The 27,584-nt window shown below is 36.9% G+C and overlaps 1 protein-coding gene across 2 annotated transcripts; it reads left to right on the top strand.

Moving 5' to 3' along the window:
* SPTSSB (serine palmitoyltransferase small subunit B) lies at nt 1-26,841 on the top strand. Of its 2 annotated transcripts, XM_055381436.2 has the most exons (4): nt 1-599; nt 11,787-11,879; nt 21,368-21,407; nt 25,287-26,841. In XM_055381436.2, the coding sequence occupies exon 4, from the start codon at nt 25,319-25,321 to the stop codon at nt 25,547-25,549; it is 231 nt and encodes a 76-aa protein (XP_055237411.1). In that variant the 5' UTR covers nt 1-599; nt 11,787-11,879; nt 21,368-21,407; nt 25,287-25,318; the 3' UTR covers nt 25,550-26,841. The 2 variants fall into 2 exon arrangements, with proteins under 2 accessions (XP_055237411.1, XP_004038000.1); XM_004037952.5 differs by lacking the exon at nt 21,368-21,407.
* Nucleotides 26,842-27,584: the final 743 nt, after the last annotated feature.

The following is a 27,584-nucleotide window of genomic DNA, read 5'->3' as shown; positions in this document are numbered from 1 at the left end:
GATCCCAGCCCCAGAGCGGGGGAGGGCGCCTCCCTATCCCCTCCTCCCCGTCCCCGCCTCGGCTCGGGGTTTTACTGCAGCAGCCGGAGGTGACAGCGACGCCTCAGCCGCCTCTGTTGCTCTCGGAGCCCCGGCTTCCCCTGCACCGGGAAAGCGCCCCCTCTCGAGAGGCTGGTCCCTGGAGAAGTGCGAACGAGCTGCAGAAAACCAGATTTTAAAATGTAGAAGTCGTTGGGCTGCATTCCTCCGAGGACCAGTCTGATCGCCCAGGACTAAGAGTGGCAGCGTATGAGAAGTTGGGACCATAGAGCAAGGGGGGGAGGGGAGTGTTGCAGCAGGCATTCTCTTCTGGAAGGAGTCGCTGGGAGCAGTGCGGTTGGACACAAGTTTGCGTAGGAGTGTTTTCCTTTTGTCAATAATTAATCACCGGAATTAGCCAGGTAGAATTTGAGTTTTAGCAAGAGTCCTGAGGGCGGGGCCGAACACCTAACTCCGGGAGGCTCCCAGGCGCCCGGCGCAGTGGGAAGCTCGCAGCAGCTGGGGAGGAGCCAAAGCCTCGGCGCTCACCTAAGCCGCAGGGAGATACACCCAACTGGGAGGTAAGCATCTTCCAAAATACCTACTTGAACTGTTAAGTAGCTTTAGTAGGATAGAATTCCTGTCTCTATAGGAGGAAAAAATTAATACTGAGCTTTAATGCAATTTATCAGTTTATTATTTAACTGCATTACAATTTTCAGAATTGATGGATTTTTCCATTTACCTTTCACTATGTGGGAAACTAAGATGTTTCACTCAATAGAAGCCAAACTTTAACACTGAAACTTTCCAAACTAAAAGAAGAGAAAATTTCTTTACTATTTTCACTATTTACCTTTGTGTAGTCCATTAACGACTCAGGAAAATATCATTGGGTTGTGCTTGGTTTCCTTCTTAAATATTCATCTTTACCTAGTTTCGTGCTCCTATACAATCCCTCTCTGCCCATAAGCTACTTAAACTACTGTACTTTAGGCAATAGTACACACAAGTCACCTGCCAAAAAGTGAAGAATTTCCAACAAGGAATACATTTTAACATTCTCTTGTAAGTATTAAGCAGTATGTATTTTCTCAAAGATACTTAAGTCATCCTTTATAAGTAACCAAACTTCTTCACCAAAAGACAGCCAGCTAGAGTTAGCTAAATAGTTAACTTTGCCATGGGGATGGAGAAGGTGGGGAAATGTTTAGAGTAGCATTTTAAATATGAGTTGGACTCCAGATTTGTTTCAACTAAAGTGACATTCAACTGGTTGGCAATTCACATATGAGCCCAGTCCACAATCACATAAGGAGTTTGAAGAATTGTTAAAGGTAAGAACTAGCCCCAAAGTCCAAATAACTGCATCAGGGGAGTTGGGAAAGTTGTTTTTCAAAAAGACTTTGTGGTGCAGTACTTATTTTGAATTAGACAAAAATTAAGAAAGACATGGTCATTTTTGCAGTGAAATTCTAAAATGTATACATAAAAGTGTTGAATTTTTTAATAACTTGATTTCCACATCTGAATTATTCCTATGCTGTTTAAAACAGGTCATTTCGGTGACTTTCTCAATGGCTGTGAAGGCTTTGTACAGATAACTAGACCAAAACCAACAAGCTGTAGTATGAAATGTACTGTCACTCTCATTATCCAGATATTTATTTACAACTATTTAATGACAATAAATTAAAAATTATTTGTCAAAACAAAGCATGGTCATTCTAGAATTAGACTAGATTTGAAGTTGAAAGTCGATTTGAAGTTGAAAATCAACCAGTCCTCAACTCTCATTGGTTTTCTTAATTCACTGTAAATTTGCAAATACTTTTATAAAAACTGCCCTTTATAATTGTACAGCAATTCTATCTCTACTATGCTAATTATAAAGAGAGTTTTACCAATATCTTACCACCAAGTATAAAAGAAACAAAATATTCATAAAAAATGATCCAAATGGGACTCACTTCCAGAATGGTGATGTGAAGAGCTTTTCAAATCCACTCCCTAAAAACAACAATAACTGGTGAAAATTATAGATAAATAACCATTTTAAGTTCCTGGAAATTGTCCTAAGGACATACAGCATGAAGAAAATATTTATTCAAGACAATCTCTTATATTTCAGTAAGAACTGCAAACAATTGTGACGCTTGAACCACAATATATTTCCCCACCCTCTCCAGTTGAGTGTGATGATGTTCCACTAAGGATGGGTGCAGACAGTAACTCAGGGCCCCCTCTCAACCTAGATCCTCGTCTACAGTATACCCTGAGAGAAGCAGGCCACCAGCATTACTCATCATCCCCAGCTTTGTGTTTCAGAGCTCTATTCTAGATGAGAGCAACTGAGAGTTCTGACGCTCTCTTCCTCCAACCATCCTCCACTCTTAAGACAGAAAATGAAGAACTCAACAACAAAAACACAACCCATTTAAAAATGGACAAAAAAATTTGAATAGACATTTCTCCAAAGAGCAGGTAGAAACAGCCAATTTACACATGAGAAGGTGTTTACCAGCCATTAGTGGTTGGGGAAATGAAAATCAAATCAAAACCACAATACAATCCCACTTCACACCAACCGGAATGGCTATCACAAAAAAAAAAAAAAAAGGAAAGAAAGAGAGAGAGAGAGAGAGAGAAAGAAAGAAAAAGAAAGAAAGAAAGAAAGAAAAGAAAAGAAAGAAAGAAGAAAGAAAGAAGGAAAGAGAAAGAAAGAAAGAAAGAGATAATAGCAAGTGTTAGAGAAGATGTAGAGAAAATTGAACTGTCATATATTGCTGGTATTGCTGGTGGGGATGGAAAATGGTGCAATCGCTGTAGAAGAGAGTTTGATCGTTCCTCAAAAAGTTGAGAATAGAATTACCACATAATCAAGCAATTCCACTCCTAGGCATATATTCAAGAGAATTGAAAACTTATGTCCGTTCAAGAACTGTACACAAATGTTCATAGTGGCATTACTCATAACACCCAAAGAAGCTGATTGAAACAACCCAAGTTGTTTATTGAATGATGAATGGATAAATAAAATGTAGTATGGAATGAAATGATAAAATATTATTCAGCAATGAAAATCATGTGGCTGATACATACTACAACATGGATGAACACTGAAGAGATTACGTTAAGTGAAAGAAGACCACATATTATATGATTTATTTACATAACATATCCACAATAGGCAAATCTATAGAGAAAGTAGATTAGTTGTTTCCTGAGGCTGGAGTAGAAGGTAAGATTAGGGAGAAAACGGGAGTGACTAAAGGGTACAGTGTGTCTTCTTGGGGTGATGCAAATGGTCTAAAATTGACTGTCATGATGGTTGCAATACTGTAAATATACTAAAAACCACAGAATTGTGTACTTTAAGTAGGTAAATTGTATGGTGAGTTTTATCTCAATAAAGCTGGTTTAAAAAAATTTTCCAGAGTATTAAAAGAACAAATGGGTTTAAAACTTAGAGTTGCTGAATCCACATGTGCCATTTGACCAATAGTTTATGTGAGGCTTTTCCCCAATGACCACATTAAAATATATGAAATATTTAAGAATTTCACAGGTGTCACACAGCTATGTGATTCACATATGTTTACATGCCTGCCCAAACTTTTCTCCACTTAGAATTAAGTCAGATGTCATTAGTATAGTCCTACAAAGAATTTGCTTGCAATGCTATATCTTTTTGGACTCATCAACTCGTTATATTAATCCAGGACCTGTGAGGCCACTTGTTCCTCCTACTTCTAGATATGTCTAGTGCTTTATCAGTGATTCAGGCCAGCGGTTGAGTTTGTTCAGGCCCACATTGGGTGAGAGAGGAAGGTACCTGGATCTCAGCCAAAAGTGTACTTGCCTTCTACTCAGATTAACCCAGTTTTGCCTACACTAGACTGGCCCTAAAAGCCAGAGAGTCTTGGGAAGAGGAAAAGCTGGAGCAGCCACTGAAGTCTTCACAGCATACTAACATGTCATTGTCAGAAAGCATCTGCTGTGATTATGACAACCTCAAATGCAGGAGACTCTCCCAAATAATTAATATGTTCCTCTATTCATCTTTTATGTTTTGAGTTCCCACAAGCTGCCTGATCCTGTACTAAGAACCATGAAATCAAATGATAATGCTTCGTCCAGAAATGGAAATATAAAACTAGTGAGCCTCAGAGTGTCATGGGGGTGGCAAGCAGCCTCAGCCTTGCTGCCAGACAGTTATTAGTTCACTGAAACAAACCATACCCTTAGCTTTAGGGACTCATGTCTACCGGCTTCAGGAAACCTCAGGATTTTCCATTCTCACCAGCACAGGCTTATTCTTTCATGTGTATGTTTTTGAGGAGCATATCATGCTGATTTGTGTGGGTTTTGACCATCAAAGCTTTTGTAGAAGTCCACTGTAATATTTTCTCTAATTACAAGATTTATATAAAATAATTTTTAATGTCCAGCAATTTATTTTATTTTTATTGATTTATTTATTTTGAGACAGAGTTTTACTCTTTTTGCCCAGGCTGGAGTGCAATGGCGTGATCTCAGCTCACTGTGACCTCCGCCTCCCAGGTTCAAGTGATTGTCCTGCCTCAGCCTCCCCAGTAGCTGGGATTACAGGCGTCTGCCACCACGCCCAGCTAAATTTTTTTGTATTTTAGTAGAGATGGGGTTTCACTATGTTGGCCAGGCTGGTCTCAAACTCCTGACATCAGGTAATCCACCCACCTTGGCCTCCTAAAGTGCTGGGATTATAGGCGTGAGCCACTGCACCCGGCCCAGCCATTTGTTTATAAAATCAATACATGTAGGAAAAAACTTGATTATAGTTACTTTTAAAATATTGCTTTCATCAGGATTAATGATTCATTTATTCAACAGATTAAAAAAAAGATAAATGAATTATTGCACACCTACCCTGTACCAGGTCACTTCTAGGCCCTGGATAAGTAATAAACAAAATAGACAAAAATTCCCAAGATGTCAAACATTAATAATAATAAGTAAATTACATAATGAAGATAAGGGCTCTGAAGAAACATAAAACAGAGAAAAGAACGAGCTACAATTTTAAATAGTGAGATCAGACTAGGAATTAAGATCATGCAATTAGAAAAATGTAAAATCACATACAAACCTGGCCACTGTAACTCGCCAAAAGGACTACCAGCTCCCAGTTAATTTATCTCTTCGCCTGGGAAGCTTTGGTTTCCCCTTGCCGTTAGCTTCAACCACCAACATTATTTTGCTGCCTATATTTGCTGTTGTTTCATCAGAAAAAAATAGTATATCAGCACAAAGCATTCCAAGTAAGCATAAGGAAGACATAACCCAACACCTGCTCTCGCGAATTACAACCTATGTAAATCACTGCATTATAATAACAAAAATTGCTCAAAGAAATCATTAGCCTGGGCTTTCAGTTTACTTTTGGCCTCTTCCTCTAGCTTTGTCCTGGATTCTTGTAGTCTTCCAGAGAATTAGTTTGCTTTTGGCCTCTTCCTCTAGCTTTGTCCTGGATTCTTACAGTCTTCCAGAGAATTGTGTGGTAAATAATTAAGAACTAGTTCCCCAAAGTTAATACCGTTTGAAGAGTGAAAGGGTTGGGGAGAAGTAAGGTAAGAGAAATTTCCAGGCCATCATGCCCAGGTAAAGGGAGAACAAGTCTTTCAGAACTATGGAAAGTGAGCAGAGCATCAAATCCCACAGACCAACTGAAAAAAAGAGGGAAAAAGCAACCAGTCTCCACTTTACCAGATTGTCCCAGAATTCCTACTCAGGGCACTTGGTTTAAAGGAGACCTGAGGAGGTCTCTTTCTAGTGAAATATAATGGGTGTAGCAGCTTTCTTGGACTAGAGCTTTTAGTAATGGCTTAAAAGGGAGCAGAGACCTGATTTTGTAAGTCAAAAGGATACATTTATTTCAGGCTTAGAGGAAAAGTGTTTAAGAATATTCAGAATAAAGATAAAGTTAGAAATAAGTCAAAAGACCCCCTGTCACAAGGGAGTTATTATGGAGCATTAGAATTCTCATTCATTCATTCAACAAATTTTGATTGAGCAGCTACTATGTGGTAGGCACTTAGGTAACAAGACAGAAGAGGACCTTATTTCAAAGACCTTTCCTTCTGAGGATATGTTATATGCCTTTTGCAACAAAATGTCTGAGAACACAGGAATAAGGACAACAACTTTCTGATTTGCCAACCTGACACCTCCTCCAGACTGGATTAGAGTCTTCTTCTATGCCCCTGAGAACCTTACACTTCCCTATCATAGCATAAACCACACTGTGTGTGGATGCTTGCTTAATTGCTCCTCCTCTTCTCTAGAAAGCAGCCTAAGGACAGTGACCGTGTCTATCTTATTGACAGTTTATATCCCTCCTACATCCTTGCTAAATACTTGACTGAGTGGCTAGCTGGCTGGAAGGATGGATAAATGATTTGTCAGGTATAGAAGTAGTGCATCTCTTATATTGTTGTTAAGTGAGCTGCATAAAGTAATTCATATAAAGTGCTTATCAAACTTCCGAAACATAAGTTGCTCAATAAATATCTGCCACTATTATCAGTATAAAATGGCAGCTTCCAGGTGACAATTTGCCATTTAAGTATTGCATCCCTGCTCTTTCAGCTCCATTATAAGATCAAAGGTTGTCAATTAGTAATTCCAAGCTAAAGTTATCACTTTGAGTTCAATATCTATAAAAATATTAAAAAGAGAATTTGGGAATAAATGTAAATAGCCTATTGAACAAGAAAGTTAAAATGATTCAAAAAAAGAAAGAAGGAAAAAAGTGCAAGATGTCCTGCCCAAAGCAACTTTTCTGGGGCAATAATACCACACTTACATTCCCCATATATAGCCAAAATATCAGTTCATGTTTATGTTCTGGAACATTCTAATTGTGCCTCATAGAAATAAGCACCAATGAATGTTCACCGATGAAGAAGTAGAAAATAAAGCAAAAAAAATTAAATAAATATATATTATATATATATGGATGCATCTTATTTGAAGTTTAGTCTTATCTAAACCTAAGGGTGTTGTATTATCTTTTTGTTTCTTTTGAAAATCTAATGCTTTTTCCTGTGTGTGACCTTTAATCAAAATTAGCATAGTGCCTCCTCATATGGAGTTATCTATTACCAACTAAATGAGATGAAAAGCTAACCTGTGACCAACATATGGAAACCCAGTAACTTTGCTGCTTTCTTCTACTTCTATCTGAGAGAATATGCTTGGGCTCTTCCCCTACCAAAGGGATCCTCATAGGAAATTTTAAATCTCGCTCAAAAACATCTTTGTTTTAATTACTCAGATAGGGACCTTTGATGACTGTGGGATCTCTGAATTGGGAGCCATCACACATGAAGGAAAGCATGTGATGCCTGGCACACATGCCCAGGCCCACTGAAAATAGAAGCTGTCCTGATCAACTATCCAGGCAGAACTTTCCTTTGGTCTCAAAATTTTTCTGGCGTTATTACTAGGCTATGACTGCTGTATATCTGTTTAGATAGAGAAATTTTTAAAAAAAAGTAGTTTAAGTTTAATAGATTTAAACCTGCCACAGGATCTACACAAACATATATACATATTTTTTACTGCCTTGGCTAATAATCAGCAACTTAATGAAAAACTGAAGTATTTAACACTAGGATAGTAATAGCACAGAATTAGAGATTTTATGGATTTTTTTTTTCATGTACCATCTATACATCCTGTGTCATCTTCCCATAGACTGCACAGGGGTAGAAGTTTTTGTAAAGTGCCTAAAACAATGCTAAGCTTATAGTAGTGACCAATAAATGTTTGTGGTACGAATGGAATAAATCTTGAGGTACCTTGAAATTTAGCCTAATGCAATCATTAGAAAGATGATTAGAAAACTGTGTAAAGATATTTAAAAATCCCTTTGAGCAAAATTAATTGAAAAAATCAGAATACAGAATTAAATACATACTTTGATTACAACCAAGTGTGAAAGTAAAACATGCATAGAAAAAAAATCCAAAGTGTTAACAATATACAAAGTTTTTTAAAAATGGTAAAATTATGGGTGTTTATATTTTTCATAATATTTTATAATTTTTATTGTGATATTTCAGGGGATACTTTATTTCTATAAGAGCAGGTATGGTTTCAACAGTAGTTAAAACTATTAATAAACAAAGAAATTATTCTTTGTGATTAAAAACCAGTCTATTAGCATAACAACAATATTTCTCTTAAAGTTGTCAGCAAAGTCTTCTGACTTAGCTACTATCTTTATCTGATCTACCTTCACTAATATTGAATTTAATATACAAAAGTCAGTATTTGTCACTCAAATAGTCAAGAAAATCTGATTAACTGTACTATTTCTAGAGACATTTTTTAAATGTATTATACTATTGATGGAGAAGCATTATTTGTCACATAACATAGAACCTTATCTCTCTAGTGAGGTTAAGAGCTAAAATAAAGAAATGTTTTTCCTAAAAAGTTTACATTTGGTCTTCTCTAAAATCTTTTAAGCTAAACATAATGGAACCAACATAATGGAAATGAAATTTTGAAATAAATAAATAACTTTCTAATCTAGTACTCAGCAATTGTAAACTCTTAAGAACATAATTGACACCTTATTTTAAAATGATAAATTAATTTGGTTACTTTTAAATTTACAAATGATATACATACATATTAGTGCATATAAATATATATATTTGTAAATAATACAAAGAAGCATACATTTGTACGTATTATTACTACTATCATATTGTATAAAGCTGCAACAGAAAAATTCAACAACTTCTTATAAGTGTTGTCTAAACTCCACATTTGTAATCAAACATAATATCACTACTACTCACTAAATTAGATACTGTAGAAAGTGCTTACTCAATTTTCATGGGCTTTATGAATAATATATGTTAAATAGCCCCAGTTCCTCTAACAATCCTTTAAATAAGTTATTTCACAGTCTGGTCATGCAGCTTTTTAATGTAATTATTTGTCATCATAAACAAGGCAACTGTTTAAGCAATAACAAGCTGTACCTTGATCATTCCCACTCTCACAGTTATCAATTTTGATTAGCTATAGATTCTAATTTGTTTCTTGTTTATAGAATCAAAAAAATAAATTCTCATATTTGGTGGGGAACGAGTCTAAAATAGTCAATGCTGTGGAGTACAAATTTGATTTTTAGAAGGAAAAGCAAAAAGTAGTTAAGAAACAAAGTGAACAACTTAAAAAATTTGATGTGAACTCTTTATCAAAGGTCTGTCATGGGGAGGTGGAGTCGCAGTACATTTGTCCCTTAGCTCAGTGCATTTGAAGTGGAAGATTCTTACTTAATATTTGGCAGTATGCTTGAGAGAACAGGATCTCATGTGTTTGATCTTTTTCTAAGAATAGTAAACTGCTTCTCCTTTATTAATTCACCCATTGAAGAGCAATTTTAAGTAAAATTGATTTAGGTTCACTTTATTGATAGAAAAATTAGGCATAGAAACATACATAACTGATCCCAATAGTTCAGTTACTAACCCTTCTTACTCCTAGAGGCTGCAGATATCATGTCTACTCTGCGATGGAGAGCTCGGGCCTTAAAATTTTAGTAGGTTGTTTTATTGCCTAAAACTTTGAACAAAGAAAAAATAAATCAATCAGGTTGGCCTAGTTCTGGTTTTGATGGGCAGGAAAATCAGGTTATAATTTAGAACAACAACAAAGAAAAGCTGTTCCACAAGTTACCTCTATTTAGGAGGAAACAAGCATCAATGCAAATACAAAACAGTACCTCTGTGATCTGCTAAATTCCTTCGGGGTGAATTCTTCCTATGAGGCTCATGGGAGTTATCATTTCACCCACTTATATCATATGTCCCTGAAGGATTCAGTAGAATCACCTAAAAGGAATCTGTTAGATAAGAGGAAATAAAATGCATGCAGAAAATAGAAGGAACAAATAATAATTGTGACGAAAGTTACTATCTTTGAGGCCTTACTAAGACCAGTCATCACTAAGGACCTTTCACCAATGTTGCATTGTTTAATCTCCACAATAATGCAGAAATAATTGATAATCACCATGTTACTGATGACATAACTAGTGTTCAAAGAGGTTAAACAATATCCAAATACCATGCAATAGCAAACTCCAGTTTGCCAATTTCAAACTCCACACTTTTTTTTTAATATGACAAAAACATTTTAACAAAGTAAATAATTCTCTAGTGGAATATTTAATTCTACTGTAGAAATACTATCTTAGAATCGGTGAGATTTTAGTAATATCTTCTTAAAACCTGCCTCCTGATGCATAGCAACCCTTAGAAGGTGTTGTCTAGCCTCTGCTTGGACAATTTTCCTAATGGAGCTCTCACTACCTCACCACATAACCCATTCCCCTTTAGACAGCTCTGATTTTTTAAAGTTTTTCCTAAGATTCACCTCTGAAAACAAAACAACAGTTCCAAATCTTCTCCTCCATGTCAGCCTATAACACCCTTTAATACCTTTTAGATCTTTTAAGACCTCCATGACACATTCCTCCCCGCCAAATCTTCTCTCAGCATTTCCCAGAGGAAACCTTCCAGGACTTCTCCATCTAGCTTCCTATGGATATGCTTAGCTTGCTGGAGTGACCATTTTAACAGCTAGAGGAAGAATGCTAATCAAAGCCAGAAGCCATATCTCCTTTTTCTCATCTGTGACACCATATTTCTATAGATATGTAAGAATATTGGACTGCTTATTTATTTATTTGGCAGTCATATCACAAAACTATTGGTTTAAAATGAACTTGAAGCCAATAAAAAATCCTTAGTATTTTTACCGGGACTCCTTATAAGCTAATTTTCTCCAATCTTATCTTTACCAATTGTCTTTTTGTATGGAAGAACAGGACCTTTTTATTTCCCCATTTTACCCTCAGAATCTGCAATCTGCTAAGTCTCTTATCCCCCTACACCATAACATGGGATCATCTGGAAATTTGATGGTACGTACTTTCCTTAACTTAATTCATATGGACAAAAAAGCTACAAATGGTCAGGGCAAAGTGCAAAAATCTGGGGCTAACTACTGAAGACACACTAACCACCTTTATGATGCTTCACAAATTACAAGACATTTTCACAGATATTTTCTCATTTAATTCTCACACCTAATATATGCATAAGACAATATCACTGTTCTATATATGAGGAAAAAGACTGAGAAAGACTGTATGACATACCTGATGTTCCACATCAAATAAATGACACAATAAGATATAAGCCTTAGTGCTTCTAACTATATCCAATGTGATTTTAAAGACAAATTTTTTATAGATAGTGACTAATCTAGTCTCTTCCCCGTGCCCCCCATGGATATTAAGAGAGACTAATAAAGTCAAGAAATATTTTCTACAAACAAAATCTCACTCAAAAACTGAATTAGAGAGCAGATCAAAAGCAGTCTGCTCCAAAAGAAGTGAGGTGGGGTGTTCTTAGCCCCTCCCTTTGTCTCTCCTTGGGCCTCCCCTCAACCCTGGTACCTGTGGCACTTTATAGTCCTGACTGGGGAATCACTAGCCAATGGCATATCTTCAAACTGTGACCTTTTCTAAAAATAATTTTTCAAATAAGGCTGGCTTGCTGTGCCTTGTGTTTATAACACACTCTAGACTTTTGTGAGAGATTATCCATCTAGATGGTTTAATGACCATTTACATGGGACAGAATGGTTTTAAAATTTGAAGACATCTTTTGGTTTATTTAATTCAAATCTTTATTTTGCAGATGAGGAAACAGCAACCCAGAGAGGAGAACTAATCCACACAGGATCACTTCGTGAAGGAGCAAGGCTGAAGACCCAGACCTGGACTTTCTTAGGCAAGTAAATTCTGATTATATCACGGAGGCTTGCTTTGAGAAATCTGCCCCTTTTCACTGTGAGATGGCGTCATTAACACATCTAGTTCTCTCCTAAGCAGCCAGCAAACATTTATTATACACTAGATATTATATTGGCATTTGAGATGATACAAAGGAATAAAATGGGGCAATTAGCTCTAGTAATTTGGAGGTCTCAACTTACGGATATTCCAAGTTCCTTTGAAACGTGTACAGAAAAATGTTTATGCAAAATTTGCATACATTGCAAGGGGTCCATAGGACCCTCCCCCCAAGTCCTTGACCTCCAGGTTAAGAACTCCTAGCCTAGAAGAGGCCAATCCCAGCACAAGTGCCAGTGTTAGAATTGCATAGCACTAGCTACTGTCTTATTTATGGGTCTACTGGTTAAAGGCTGCTTGTGTTTCGACATCCTTCATCTTTTATTTAAACGGAGCAGCATCTTATCCTTGAAGACCTTTGGTACAAGAGAGGAATATATGTTTTAATAAGCATTTAATTACCCAGATCAGACAAATTAAGAGAAAAATATGGTAAAATGAAAACATTATTTTCCAAAAATATTAACAATTAAAATGAAGACGCCTAATGTTTATAACAGAACATTAATTTTTTTCTGGTTCCTTTATTTTTAATAAAGAAAGAAAAGGAAATAGAATTACAAAAAAAACACCTAGATACTACTAGCTGCCTGTCCACTTTTATTCAATCTATAGTGAGTGACCTATAGTAAAAGTGACCTATCAGCCAAAGGTAGGGGATGTGGACAAAAACAAATAGATTTATCTTATGAATGATTGCTTCCCAATCCTTCCCCTTTTGCTACAGTGTTTTTGGAGATTTGTAACTCTGAAATGGTTGGCAATAATTTCTTCATTTCAAAATATTTTTGAAAGCTCAATATTACCTTAACATTATTGATAACAAGCCTTGATTTTACTAATTCAAAAATACTTGTAGGATGCCTGGCATTTGCAGAACACTGTAAGGTATTCAGCAAAGAACAGGTGCCATTGAGGTTGCTGAAGTCTGTTAGTCTCCTTTATGACAGCTACACCAAAATTGAATAAACATTCTGAAAAATAACCTCTCTAAAATTGGTTTTGAATTTAGTAACCAATAAAAGTCATATGCCCTGCCTTAAAAATGATCCCGTTCTCTTTCATTCTTTGCCTGGTAGTCATAATCTAGCAATACCATATTAGAATAGTGTGATAGTAATCATAATAGCTAACATTCACTTAGCTCTTCCTATGTGTTATTCTAAATATTTTATACTTTTTAATCATCCCAGCATCTGTGTGAATGAAGTTATCTTATTCCTATTCTCCAGCTGGAGAAACTGAGGGTCAGAGTGATTGAGTAACTTGGCCAGGGTCACAAAATTAGTAAGAACAGAGATGGGATTCAAACCCAGACAGGACCAGAGCCCAAGCTTGTAACCACTTCACCGTATGACCTGTCAGCAGGATTCTCACCCAGCTCCCCACATGGCCCTCATGACACATTGAACCTCAGTTTCCTTATCTTTAAAACAGGGATAATTTAAGTTAGGCATCTAGCCATTGCCTACCACACTGGTACTGAAAACTGCTGTTTCTGCCGGGGGCAGTGGTGCACACCTATATTCCCATCTACTTGGGAAGCTGAAGTGAGGAGGATCACTTGACTCCAGGAGTTCCAGACCAGCCTGGACAACATAGGAAAACTCCATCTCCAAAAAAAAAAAAAGCAACAAACGTTTCTATTCCCTGCAAAGAGATCACATTATAAGATTCTACCATTTCTAAGGAAGATATCTGTATTTGCTTCCTAGGGCTCTTGTAACAAATCACCACAGATTTAGCGGCTTAAAACAACAGAAGTTTGTTCTCTGATACTCCCAAAGGCTAGAAGTCTGCAATCAAAGTGCTGGCAATGCTGTACTTCCTCCAAGGGCTCTAGGGAGAATTCTTCCTCACCTCTTCCAGCTCTGGTGGCTTCAGGCATTTTTTTTGGCTTGTGGCTTCCTAACTCTGATCTCGCCTGTCTTCACAGGGCCTTCTCTGTGTCTCTCTTTTAAAAACAGTTGTCCTTAGATTTAAGGGTAATCTGAGTAATACAGGATGCTCTTTTTTCAAGATCCTTAACTTAATTGACTCTTCTTCCAAAAAGGTCATATTCACTGCTTCCAAGACATGGACATAGGTTTTGGGCGGCTAATATCCGACTTACTACAATATCCCAATGTAAGTATTTTTATGTTTTGGAAGATTCCCTCTGGCCTTCGCCCTGACAACAAGCCAGCTTTATTCAGAGGGAGTAAATTGTTTTATCTCACCACTCCTTTTCTTTGCACTGGAAGCATGTAGGTAGCCATATGGCTGGGAGCAGGTGAAGGAGGATGAACCCAACAGTAATATATCCACACTACTCTCAGGAGAATCAGAAATCCACTTGGCTAAATTGTCAATGAGAGTTTTTTCTTTTAGTATATCATTGCAGTAATTCACTTCTAAGTATAAGATTATAAAATCTAAGCGATTTATGTGCCTAAAGCAACATGTTTTCACTGAATACTCATGAATTTGACTATAAACTTCTACTTTCCCTTCTCACCTCCCCTCTGTCTCTGAAACCATCTGACCTGGAATACAGCAGTATAACCAACCAAGCAGGGAAATGTCCCTTGATTCAGGGGTTGGCAGAGAGAGCATCTTATCAATGCTATGCGTGTCTCTATGGCCTGATCCGCCTAGTTCTCCACTCTTTTCTTTTCCTTTTTTATTTTTATTTTTTTTTCTTTTTTAGACAGAGTCTTACTCTTTTGCCCAGGCTGAAGTGCAGTGGCATGACCACAGCTCAGTGCAGCCTCAACATCCTGGGCTCAAGCGATCCTCCCACCTCAGCCCCTCAAAGTGCGAGGATTACCACGCCCAGCCTCCACTCTTTTCTGTAAAAGCGCTAATAACTGAGATACAGAAGCAGGTCAACTGAGGGCAATGAAAGGGCAGCAGGCTAGATTACTACTGTCACAAAATCACATCTATGAAAGTTCAATGTTGTCAGTCACCAAAATAAGAAAAACACTGACCTCATCACCACAGCTTTCCAGATAATGTAATAAGAAATAAAGAATAAGCAGAAGTGGGAAAGACAGATAAATATGTTTTTTTTAAGTTGTATAAACGTATCTATTCAATATTACCCAAAAAAGTGAAAAGAAAACAGACAATTAGTATTAGAAAACACTATTGGAAAGGTCTTGGCTGACCAGCTCCTTATACAACCAGATTTGCTTTGGCAGAACTCTGAGAACAACGTACTCCTGACAGATCAATATTGCAGTAACTCACCATTTTCACCCTCAAATTATTCACTGGATAAAAGTCTTCAGTTGCTGAAGATTCATAAAATGTAATAACAATAGGTAGGGAAGAGAAAAAGGCTTAACTTTTCATGGTCAGGCTTCTAGCTCTTAAGAAAAACAAAGGCCTTAGAAAAAACATCGAGCAAGTCTTTCCTAAGGCAGTTAAGCATATCATAGAATTCACAGTTCCCACAAGTACTGTAGAAGATTAAGCTATTAGAATTTCACTGATGCCAGGAATAAACCTAAATATGTCAGCTCTCATCTCAAGAAGGTTCTTGGGGGTTTGGCTCTTCTGAGTTTTCCCCTTCTATTTTGACAACCAAGAAGGGAACCCCAATTGGGACCTCACAATTATTATTTGAAGACCTTTGGGGTTATTTGTTTACTCAGCTTTGTATGGTACATCGATGTGATTTTGCTAGACTAGTAATGCCCCATTCCAACTTGAGACTCTTATTGACTTTTAATAACTTTTTAAAAATATTATTCAGACTGTTTTAAAGTTTATTTTAAAATTTCAGTCCTTCATAATTTTTAGGGTTATTCATTGATTTCTTAAAATGTTTAATTGTGGTAAACTACACATATAATTTAACATCTTAGCCATTTTTAAGAGTACAGTTAAGTGGTGTTAAGTGTATTTACATTGTTCTTCATCCAATCTCTAGAACTTTCTCATCTTGCAAAACTGAAACTCTATACCCATTAAACAATAACTCTGTATTTCTGCATCTCCCCAGTCCCTGACAACCATCATTTTTCTGTTTCTAGGGTTTGACTACTCTAGATACCTCATGTAAGTGAAATCATACAGTTTTTGTGACTGGCTTATTTCACTTCAACAACAAAGGCTCATCCATGTTGTAGCATGTGCCAGAATTTCCTTCCGTTCTAAAGCTGAATAATATTCCATTGTATGTATACACCACATCTTATTTTTCCATCCATTTGTCCATAGACATTTGGATTGCTTCCACCTTTTGACTATTGTGAATAATGCTTCTGTGAATGTGGATACACCTTTAATGACTTAGAAAACAACTTTTGGTGGCTTTAATGCCATTGTTAATGTTGCAGTTTGTTCGCTTTTTGCTTCTAAAAACAACCTGGCAGCCCTTGGCAACAATATATTCAAAAGGAAAAAGCCACTCAGAAGCTATATATTTTCCCTTTTCCTTCTTTATATAACAACAAAGTTTCTTTTCTTTTTAAATAAAATAGTTATAAAGAAGCTCATCCTAAGAAAGGACATTGTAGCTAAACCTTGACCTAGAAGCCCTACTCTCCCTTCCAGTATTGCCAGAAATAAACAGGGATACTTACCCTGTTTCTATGTTAGGAAGTGAAAGGACAGCAGAAGCAAGACAAGATAGAACATTCCCTTGTTACAAATTTCTCTTCCTACTCCTAATATCTACTCAGCATCAATGTATGTGGCACTCTTTATTTTCTAAATATGTTTCTTCTTTTTGATAGCCACACAATATTGAGATTAATCTAATCTGAATTTAGTATTTTCTATATTATCATGAGAATTTTTGTTAAAGTTGAATTCCAAATTTTCTTTCCCAGCTGGAAGTTTTTCATTCATAAATTCCTCTGTAGTCTATCAGAAGATGACCAAAAAATAGGACTGCCTTGAAATTGCAGTTACTCAACACATGCCATGTTGCACAATGACTCCAATTGATAGTTGGACTAGAAATACATGTTTTTTAAATTGTTTTGCTTTTGTTAGTGTTAATACAAATGGAAGGTAATAAAATTGGTTCAGGCCAGGTGTGGTGGCTCACGCCTGTAATCCCATCACTATGGGAGGTCAAGGTGGAAGGATCACTTGAAGCCAGGAGTCTGAGACCAGCTTGGGCAACAAAATACAACCTGGCCTCTACAAAACTGTTTTTTAAAAATTAGCTGGGCATGGTGGCATGTGCCAATAGTCCCAGCTACTTGGGAGGCTGAGGAAGGAGGATATCTTGAGCCCCGGAGTTCAAGGTTGCAATGACTGTGATCATGCCACTGCACTCCAGCCTAAGTGACAGAGCGAGACCTTGTCTCAATAAATAAATGCATAAATAAAATAAGGTGAGTTCAGGTAGCCATAAAACATTCTGTTATTGTATATAACACAAAACACTGTATCAACAACAACTTGACTAAACTGTTAGTGAGACTTTTTCCTTCTAGTATATTATTTCAGTAAACTTCCAAGTATAAGATTATAAAATTTAATTAGAGTAACTTTGCTGCCTAAAGCAATAATGTGCTTTGACTTACAATTGTTTGTTTCTTATCTCTAGAGGGTCTATAAAATTATCCAACTAATGAATGTGTAGAGAATGTTCCTTAATTGCCCTATGGTTGTTCGATTTTCTTCCCTACCTTTGATTCATCATAAACTTTTAAGTTGTTTTTTTCAGCTTCCCCTAAAAACTTGGACTCCAAATCTTCACTTCTAGTCTGACTTCTGGTATTCACTCTGCTGTCAACATGAGGAATTGGTTGCCAAAGGAAGGCTGGGGCGTATTCTAAGATGAAAAGAAAATTCTCCTCCAAAAGTTTAAACAAGGATGGAATTTTCTGTAGGGCACAGAAAACACTGGGGTCACCCACAGAGAGTGTAGAGCAAGGTATCTGGAAACTGATCAGCCAATAAACTGAGGTTATGTCTAATTCTTACACAGAAGCAATATAAGGTTTTGCCCCACTAATCAGATAAACAAACCACATTCATGTCTCTGATACAATAAGAAATTGCATGTCTTTGTATCTCTGTGAATCTAATTATGCTCACATGAAGATGCAGCTTGTGATTAGGCCCCTGAGACAAGAACAATCACATTGGTTGTGCAGTGCACAGCCCACACAACAGTATGTGGTGGCCCTGCCCAATAAATATTTGGCCATTTGTTTACAGGTTCCAATACCTTTCAAGTAGTGAAGCCATGTAGCAATCATGGCTACAAACATGTGTGTATTTATTTATTTATTTTAAGGTACTAGATGATTCAATTAGCAAACATAAATAACGGGTAGTTTTTTCCCCATCAAATATACAAATCACTCCATTGTTGAAGTAACTGTTATATTCCACAAAGACTCTTTGAGTCTATAATTTAGTAAAATCTTGCAAGTGGCTTAAAGTTTTACAAATCTACAAGTAATGACAAGACACTACAGTTGCTGTGAATATTACTATTATGTCTAAAGAGCTAAAACCCATTCCAACTCTCCTTACTACATCACTCAAACAGGCTCAGAGACAATTATCAATTATCTCAGTTTTACACATGGAGAAACTGTGACACAAGAAGATTTTGGAATTTACCCAAAGACACAAATAAAATAAATAAATAGAAAGAGAGGAAAAGAGCTGCAATAGAATTCAAGTCTTCAAGTGTCCAGGTGTTCCCATCCTGGAATTTTTCCCATTAGAACCACTTTTCTACCTACCAATCTTAAATTATTACTCACCTAGAGTAAGCACTTCTAAGAGCTATTTCAATAGGATTTAAAACTAATTCATAAGTCTTTCTTATTCCCCTGCAGAGTCCATGAACTTTTAACATTATAAGAAAGTAAAAAAGCATTTGTTATATATATTTTTAAAAATTTAGCACCAGCTCCCTTCCATGCTTCAAAAAAACAGATTGTACTGAATTTTCACAAAACAATCTGTCTAAAACTCATTGCCTGAAAGCAGACAATGAGAATTCAGAAGCACCTTTTATGATCCCCACATTGTGCTGCGGAAATATTAAGTACGTTCGAGTGTGCTTCCTGCTTTCAACCACCTTACAACTGAATCGGTCAGTCAGCCAACAGGCCAGCTCACCAACCAGGCACTGGGGATAAAAAGATGAATGCTGCACATTCCCAGTACCCAAAGCCCTCATAGTCTTGTGGGGAAACAGACTGTGCATAGCTAAAAATGTTGCTACAATGGTAACACATAAAAGAGAGTAATAATATTTTCCTTTGCAGGGGAGGGGTCTTCAGAGAATGTTTCATAGAAGAAAGGATGTAGAAGATATGCCTTAAAATAGCTTCTTTAAGCAATAGCTTAAAATAGGAGTTTATCTGGCAGAGAAGGGGCACAAGAAAATTTCAAGAAAAGAAAAGAGCATGAATGAAAACATAGAAGCTTTAGAATGAATGGCATTTAGCAGGAGAATTGAGAGATTTAACTGGAGAGGTGAAGAAATGAAACTGCGAAGGGCCTTAAACGAAGGTTTTATTTCATAGGAAATGGAGAGCCATTGAAGGCTTTCAAGAAGAGAAATGAATCTGTTAAGTTTGTACAGTTAATTCTAGCAGCAGTTTAGAAGACTGTAAGGTAAAAAAGAGACAAGTAGGTAGCTATTTCATTAGTGCAAGCAACAGATGGAGAGTCCACAGCACCATCCAACAAAATATTCTGCAATGTTGAAAATATTCTATATCTTTTCTTTCCAATATGGTAACCACTAGCCACATGTGGCTATTAAACACTAGACATTTAAATTGTCATGTGTGACTAGTGGCTGCCATATTGGACAGTACAGAGACATCTTAGAGAAGCTAACACTTAAGCCTTAAAGTTGGATTTTTCCAACTGCAGGTTGCAATTAGTAGGTTAAGAAATCAATGTAGTAAATCATAATCATGATGTTTTTAATGAAAGAAGAGAATAATAAAATAAGGTAGAATTAACTAGAATAGATAAGAATAAATATAATGGAACAGAATAGAATAAAAACTATCAGCATGCTCTGCGAAGTATTCTTTTGAGAGATGTTTGTTTCAGTTATATGACTCTTTCTCTCTCTCTCTCTGTGTGTGTATGTGTGTGTGTATACACCATGGATCACAATGTAAGATGTATTTTTCCTCTTTATTGTGTTTAAGAAATTTTAAAAGCCAGTCTCTTATGCAAGGATATTACTCATCTATGTACATAGTTATTGGGAAAAATTTTCCAGATAGGAAGTAAAGCTTCAGCAAAGTTCACTGGAGTTTAGAATAGGGATAACTCTGGACCTTTGAAGGCTTTCCTAATTAATCTTTTCTCTTTTGGATCGGCTTCATTGTTTAGGACAGTTGTAGATTTACAGAAAAATCAAGAAGACAATACAGGGAGTTCCCATATACCCTGAATCCAGTGTCCCCTTTAAAATCTTACATTAGTATAACATATTCATTACAATTAATGAACCAATATTGATATACTACTATTAACTAAAGTTCTTACTTTACTCATATGTCCTTAGTTATTACTTAATGTCCCTTTTCTGTTCCAGGATTCCATCTGGGATACCACATTACAATTAGTCATAATGCCTCCTTTAGCCTCCTTTGGCTATAACAATTTTTCACAGTTAGCTTGTTTTTGATGATCTTGGGGGTTTTGAGGAGTACTGGTCAGGTATCTTGTAGAATGCCCCTCTATTGGAATTTGTCTGATACCTTTCTCATGATTAGGCTGGATCTATGGGTTATTGGGAAGAAGACCACAGAGGTAAAGTGTCTTTTTTGACATCATACCATGAAGATTATTCACATCATGATTATTATCAACATGATTAATAATGATCGATGTTGGCCTTGACCACCTGGCTGAAGCAGGTCTTATCAGTTTTCTCCACTGTAAAGTTACTCATTTTTATCCCCCTTTCCATACTGTGTTCTTTGGAAGGAAATCGCTGTATTTCTAATTTTTTAAATAAATGAATTACTCAGTTAAAGGAGGGCTTGTACTTGAGTAAGTCATATTAAGCTGTTTCCAAAGAAAGCTACTGTGAGTACAGAAAGAGTCTCTTTTTAGATACAGCATCTCTCTCTGCAACTGGCAGGACACTTTTATCACTTCTCAGATTTTCAGGTTCCAAATATGAAGCACAAAAAAAAAATGAAGCTGAGTGATTGATGTAGAGTTCCAAAGTGAGTTGAGAAGGAGTTAACCCAAAAATCAACTTTAGGCCCTTCTAACTGTTCAGTCCCTGATTCTGATGTTCTAGAAGTAAATTTAAACCAAAATGTACTAAGTCTTTTTTTTCCCCAGGAGAATAGCTACCTTTAGAATAGGAAATTCCTTAATGAGAAAATCCAATAACTTGGGGTAATTTTTTTTTGGCAGGGGGAGGGCTACTGATCACATCTTCTGCAATATTTCCAAGGTAAATGCCACTGTACCAAATCACCTGCTACGCCTCTTTCATTGCAGTTACCTAACTTCCTTCCAGTCCTGTTCCCCAAAACAGAAAACAACAACAAAGAGCTCCCTGAGCAAGCCCAGCCAATACTTTTCTTGCAAGCTCCCCTCAACTGTGTTCACATTCCATGACTCATACAGCAGTGTTCGTGTTACCACATGTGGTTTTTTTTAATTGTTACATTTATTCACTTTCTTCTCCATCCAAGCCAGAACAAAGTCCTGCCCCTGTGTAATGAGTCATAAGTCTCAAATCTTCTCCCTCTCTATCTGAGAGAGGAGATGTAACTTCATCTCCTTCTCCACCGCACACAAATCTAATGAGAGGGAAATCATCACCCATTGATAAAAGAGTAGTAACAATCAGAAATAAGAAATAATCATTTACTCTGCATTCCCAGTTATGAAATAACCTTCTAATGGACTTCCAACACAGAAACATTCAGGCTACAGCAGGTATTATCACTGTCTCAGCATGTCAGAGTCAAACTGTATCCAGGCCACTGTACCCCTGCCTGAAGCCACATCACAGTCTGCTTAGGAGTGCCACCTTTGAATACACAATCTCATGAAAGATCTAAGAACATTTTTAAAGTCATCAAGTTTAGAGGAAACTTTTCTTTTTAAAAAAGAATAAACTACTCTCTCCTTCTTTTCCATATATCGAAAGTCATCTTTTCAAAAGCACATAACTAAAAACAGGAGATGCATGGTGTGCCTGAATAAAGTAAGCATTTCAAGTTCTTGGTTTAGCTTTGCTGAGATATAGCACTAGGTCTCTAAGGAAGTGGATAGATTAATATCACATTTCACTGTGAAAATTTAGGACTTTAAAATGTTTGCTATCATCTAGTTCTAGGTTATCAGTGGATAATTAATTTCATATTTCTGCCATCTTATTTCCTCAAATGCAGGCTCTTTTCCTAGCTTTCTTCTTAGCATTTTTCCATGTCCTTTCCTCCCACTTAGTGCTCATTCCTGGGCCCTCGATCACTGCATGTCTGTTATATTGTCCAGTTTGCTGCTTCCTGGAAGAGCATCTCCTGCCTGTAATGCCTTTGAGAATAAAGTCTTTCCGAAGCCATTAATATTCAGAAGGAGCCACATAGTAGTACTCAAAATGTATTCATTCAATGAATGAATGAATTCTCCTAACCACATTACTCATCAAATTGTCTAAAGTGGTTTTTTCCTTTTAATCTTGTATATAGTCCCACAGGAGATAAGAAAGTTGACTCACAGAAGGTAGAAATATATTACCTAAGCAAATCTAGAACCTAAAAATAGTGTGCATTCTAACAATAGATTGTAGCAGATGGTTCACCAATGATAACCAACTCTCCCTCTTCTCACCTTCTCATGATAAGAAATGACACACAAACTGTCTTTAAAATTGCTTATCATCAATAAGGGGAAAATGAATCAGAGAAAAAGAGACAATCAGTGTTTTCAAGAGACACTTTTCACATGTCAGTTCTGGCTACTTAGAGGGCTGAGATTGTGGTAACTGGCAAAAAAAATTTTTTTTAAATCTTAACTGCTTAAATGGTTAGCAGTGCAGAAGTATATTTAAAACAGCCAGATTTAAAGTCATTGCAGATTTGGGGTATTTGTGATCAAGATCTTACCATGTATCCACTGTTGGTACTATACATGTTGGTGTGCTTTTTATCTGCTGTTTCTTTTATTCAATGATTGATTGTTTGACTTTTAGCAGTTTAAAACAATAGACATTAATTATCTTGAAGTTTCTATGGCTCAGGAATCTGGATACAGATTAGCTGGATGCCTCTGGCTCAGGGTCTTTCTCAAGGCCATCATTAAGGTATCGGCTAGGGCTGCCCAAGCAAGGAATTCTAATTTTAATAGAGAAAGCAATAGCCAGGAAATTAATCAATGCATTTTTTTTTTAATTTAGAGTGTTTTGTTTTGTTTGGTTTGGTTTGGTTTTGCCAGGATCTCACTATGTTGCTCAGGCTGGACTTGAAGTCCTAGACCAAAGGGATCCTTGCCCCTGGCCTCAGCCTCTCTAGTACCTGAGACTATTGTCCTGCCCCACCATGCCTTAGCATTTTTCCACGTCCTTTCCTCCCACTTAGTGCTCATTCCTGGGCCCTCGATCACTGCATGTTTGTTACATGGTCCAGTTTGCTGCTTCCTGGAAGAGCATCTCCTGACTGTAATGCCTTTGAGAATAAAGTCTTTCCGAAGCCATTAATATTCAGAAGGAGCCACATAGTAATACTTAAAATGTATTCATTTGATGAATGAATGAATTCTCCTAACCACATTACTCATCACTTAATTAGTGCAGTTTGTTTGTTTTTTGAGACAGAATTTTTGCCCAGGCTGGAGTGCAATGGCAAGATCTCGACTCACTGCAGCCTCTGCCTCCCAGGTCTCCCAGGTTCAAGTGATTCTCCTGCCTCAGCCTCCCCAGCGGCTGGGATTACAGGTGCCCACCACCATGCCCAGCTAATTTTTTATATTTTTAGTACAGACAGGGTTTCACCATGTTGGCCAGGTGGGTCTCAAACTCCAGACCCCAGGTGATCCGCCTGCCTTGGCCTCCCAAAGTTTTGGGATTACAGGCGTGAGCCACCGAGCCCGACAATTAGTGCATTTGTAAAAGCCACAACAAGTCCAGGTACAGTGGTTTATGCCTGTAATCCCAGCACTTTGAGAGGCTGAGGCGGGCAGATCACCTGTGGTCAGGAGTTCAAGACCAGCCTGGCCAACATGGTGAAACCCCATCTCTACTAAAAATGCAAAAAAAAATTAGCCGGGCATGGTGGTGCATGCCTGTAATCCCAACTACTCAGGAGACTGAGGCAGGAGAATCTCTTGAACCTGGGAGGTGGAAGTTGTAGTGAGCGAAGATTGTGCCACTATATTCTAGCCTAAGCAGCAGAGTGAGACTCTCTCAAAAACAAATAAATAAATAAATAGCCACAACATATAGAGAAAAGTTAATAATATTTCTAAATAAGCAATATTATCTCATTTGTAAAAATGAAGAGTATTTAAGAATATTTTAAACAGGTTCTCAGTACACTGTTGATTCTGAAACAGTAATGCCCTAGGGAAGAGTAGAGGTACAGATTTTCTGAAATACTTGGGCTCCAAAGTCATTTCAACTCGACTCCAGAATGCAGCATTACCACATGAACTTAAAGCCTCCTCCTCTCAAACCCACCACAGCATTGCCCTAACTCAGAGGTTGAAGATAAAACAGTTAACTTATCCAACTAGGCCCTACAGCTCCTGGCCTCACTGTGGCCATTCCCACCTCTTCAGTGTCATCACACTCCCTGCTCCCTTCTCCCTCCATGGCCCCTCAAAACCAACCTACTTCTTCCCATCTCCAACCTTTGTACATATTGCTCCCTCTGTCTTGGCTGTTCTCCCCACTTCACTGTCTATTCTATCCATTTGACTCATAATGATCCCTTGGACCTTATCTCAAAAGTCTCTTCCTCAGAGCTGTGCTTAGGTTCACTTTTATTTCTCTTTGTATACATGGCTCAGGAAAATGAGGCTAACCTCAATTTTTAGGTACCATTATCACTAAAGTTATTTCTAACAATTGTCATGTTTAGATAGATGTTACTGTTACTAATAGTATTATTGCTGCCAATTTTAGTAGTAATTAGTAGTGGTGACAATATTATTAATTTTTATAGTTAATATAGTATGTATTATTTCACAGAATATTCATATATTAATAATATATTCAATGATCTTTAACAAATCTTTGAAAGATTTTAACATGCTGAGATCGTGAAATTTTAAAAAGATTCTATGTTTGGTTCCCCATCCTCTAATCTGTTACATTCTTTAACAGGACAAACTTACTGCAGCTTGAAGGAGCCAACCATGGATTTGAGGCGTGTGAAGGAATATTTCTCCTGGCTCTACTATCAATACCAAATCATTAGCTGCTGTGCTGTTTTAGAGCCCTGGGAGCGATCTATGTTTAACACCATCTTACTAACCATTATTGCTATGGTGGTATACACTGCCTATGTCTTTATTCCAATCCACATTCGCCTGGCTTGGGAATTTTTCTCAAAAATATGTGGATATCACAGTACAATTTCTAATTGATCTTGTTCACATTCAGTGAAATGGCATTGCATATTTATATGTTGCTTACAACTTATTGATTTAGGTAACTATTGTGTCTTCCTTCACTATCTGACCTGAAAAGCACTCTCTTCTCTATGCACTCTTATATTCTGCCTTTCTGCCTGGAGTTTGAAATACATGTCTCTTTAGTTTCTTTCGCACATGCTACATTGTGCTTTAGACCATAGATAATACAGTGACTTTACCTCACAAATCATATTCTGTCAACACAAATCTATGAATTTAGTTTATTTAAAATCAGAACAATTTCCTACAAACTTTTTCTGGAAAATAGACTCCTAACAGACCTACCAGAATCATGCTTAAAGTGCTCCCTTGACACTTATTCTATACTGAAGGATAAATTTTAAAAAATCTTTATAGGCTACTGTCAGAAGTATCCTATCCTTGTTTACGATGTATAAAAAGATGTGAATAAGTTATATGGACCCCCTAAGTCTTATTTTCTAGTAAACTGATGATACTGGAAATTCTTTTACTTCAAATGCAAAAGAATAAGCTGGAGGCAATTATTTCCTTTCATACAGAGTTCATGAATTGTTTTAAATGCTTCTTAAAGTCTGGCTTTATAACCGTTTAAAATCAACAATGTTGATTTTAGATAACCAAGTAAGTATTATAATACAAAATAATTTTAAGTGTAAGAAACTAAAGTATAATCAAAGTAAATTCAGATATTGTATTTGTGGTGTTGCCTTGCCTTGCATGATGCTGGGGGAAAGAGAGAAAAGACATGGTTTTCTTTTTGTACTTTAATTCAGTGTAGAGGGAAAAAAGCATGTATTGGGCCACCGGAAGACAAGCTAATAAATAGGCTGGAAGTAATATTCTGCCAGCAGGAACTCAACTGCTCCAGTTAAGTGCTTTGATATAGTGGCTCCTTTGCAGAGCCAAAACAAGATTTATTAAATTTCCTTCAAACTTTATCTTTAAAACAAATATAAGGTTTTAATTATACTGCTGAAGCAAACGTGAATGCCAAAGACTACGTTTTGCAGTTTTGCTGTCCTCCCAATAAATATTAATGTATGTAATTCTAGAGGGTAAAAATGTAAATAGGTTTGGACAATATTTGCACCCTTGTTTGTGTTATGAAAAAAATTTTCCAAGGCGAGCTAGAGAGAAAGATGTTTGGCATGCCAAATTAACTTGCATGTTTGTTAAAAAAACAAACACATGTTTTGAAGAGAAACCAGATCTGAACATGTATTTGTTGAGTTTTGCAAAATAAAATTAATTTTGTAAGTAAATATCTACTTCCAGATTTACTTTTTATTCATATTGCACTAAATATTTAGATGTTACATTGCATATTTCTCCACAGCTTATCATTTTTTAGTAATCCAATGTGGTAACTGGTCTTAAAATGGTAACAAAAACCTAACATTTATCAAGGGACTTCTCCATGCTGGACACATTTTCCATGTTGGAGTAGGTATAAAGGTCTCCTACTTACAGGTAAAGAGCCTGGAACTTGAAAAGGTTACATTTCTTGTTCAAGGTCGATTAGCTACTAGTAGCTACTAGTAGCATAGCAAGGATGCAAATCCAGGTCAGGACCACACCGGGCCCTGCAAATATTTTGCACACGAAAGCCCAGGGGAGGACAAAATGAACAGATGAAAGTTGATGGGATGAGTGTCACCAACGTTTGAAAGTAGAACTCCATCAAATAAAAGGAAGAGCGTTAGGAGACAGCCAAGGTTGGAGGAATGATAAGCTGAGGTCCCAGCTGTCACCTTTGCTGCTGTACCTAGGATGCTGTGTTCACCCATTTCTATGCTTACAAGGCCCACGTGATTATTTTGAAAGATTGCTTTCACTTCTAAATATTTAAAGAGAATTCTCAGTTAAGCATGAACTTGGATGCATTCCCAGTTCATAATGATTCAACACCCTTATATACATGGACCCCTGCTAAGTACTCTTGGAATTCAATCACAAAGATACCGCATTGACCTTCTCAAAAAATCCTCCATCTAAAAATAAGAGA

Source organism: Gorilla gorilla, chromosome 2, assembly GCF_029281585.2.
Source record: "Gorilla gorilla gorilla isolate KB3781 chromosome 2, NHGRI_mGorGor1-v2.1_pri, whole genome shotgun sequence".
Taxonomy (NCBI): Eukaryota; Metazoa; Chordata; class Mammalia; order Primates; family Hominidae; genus Gorilla; species Gorilla gorilla.
This window is presented reverse-complemented; position numbering and strand designations above follow the sequence as displayed.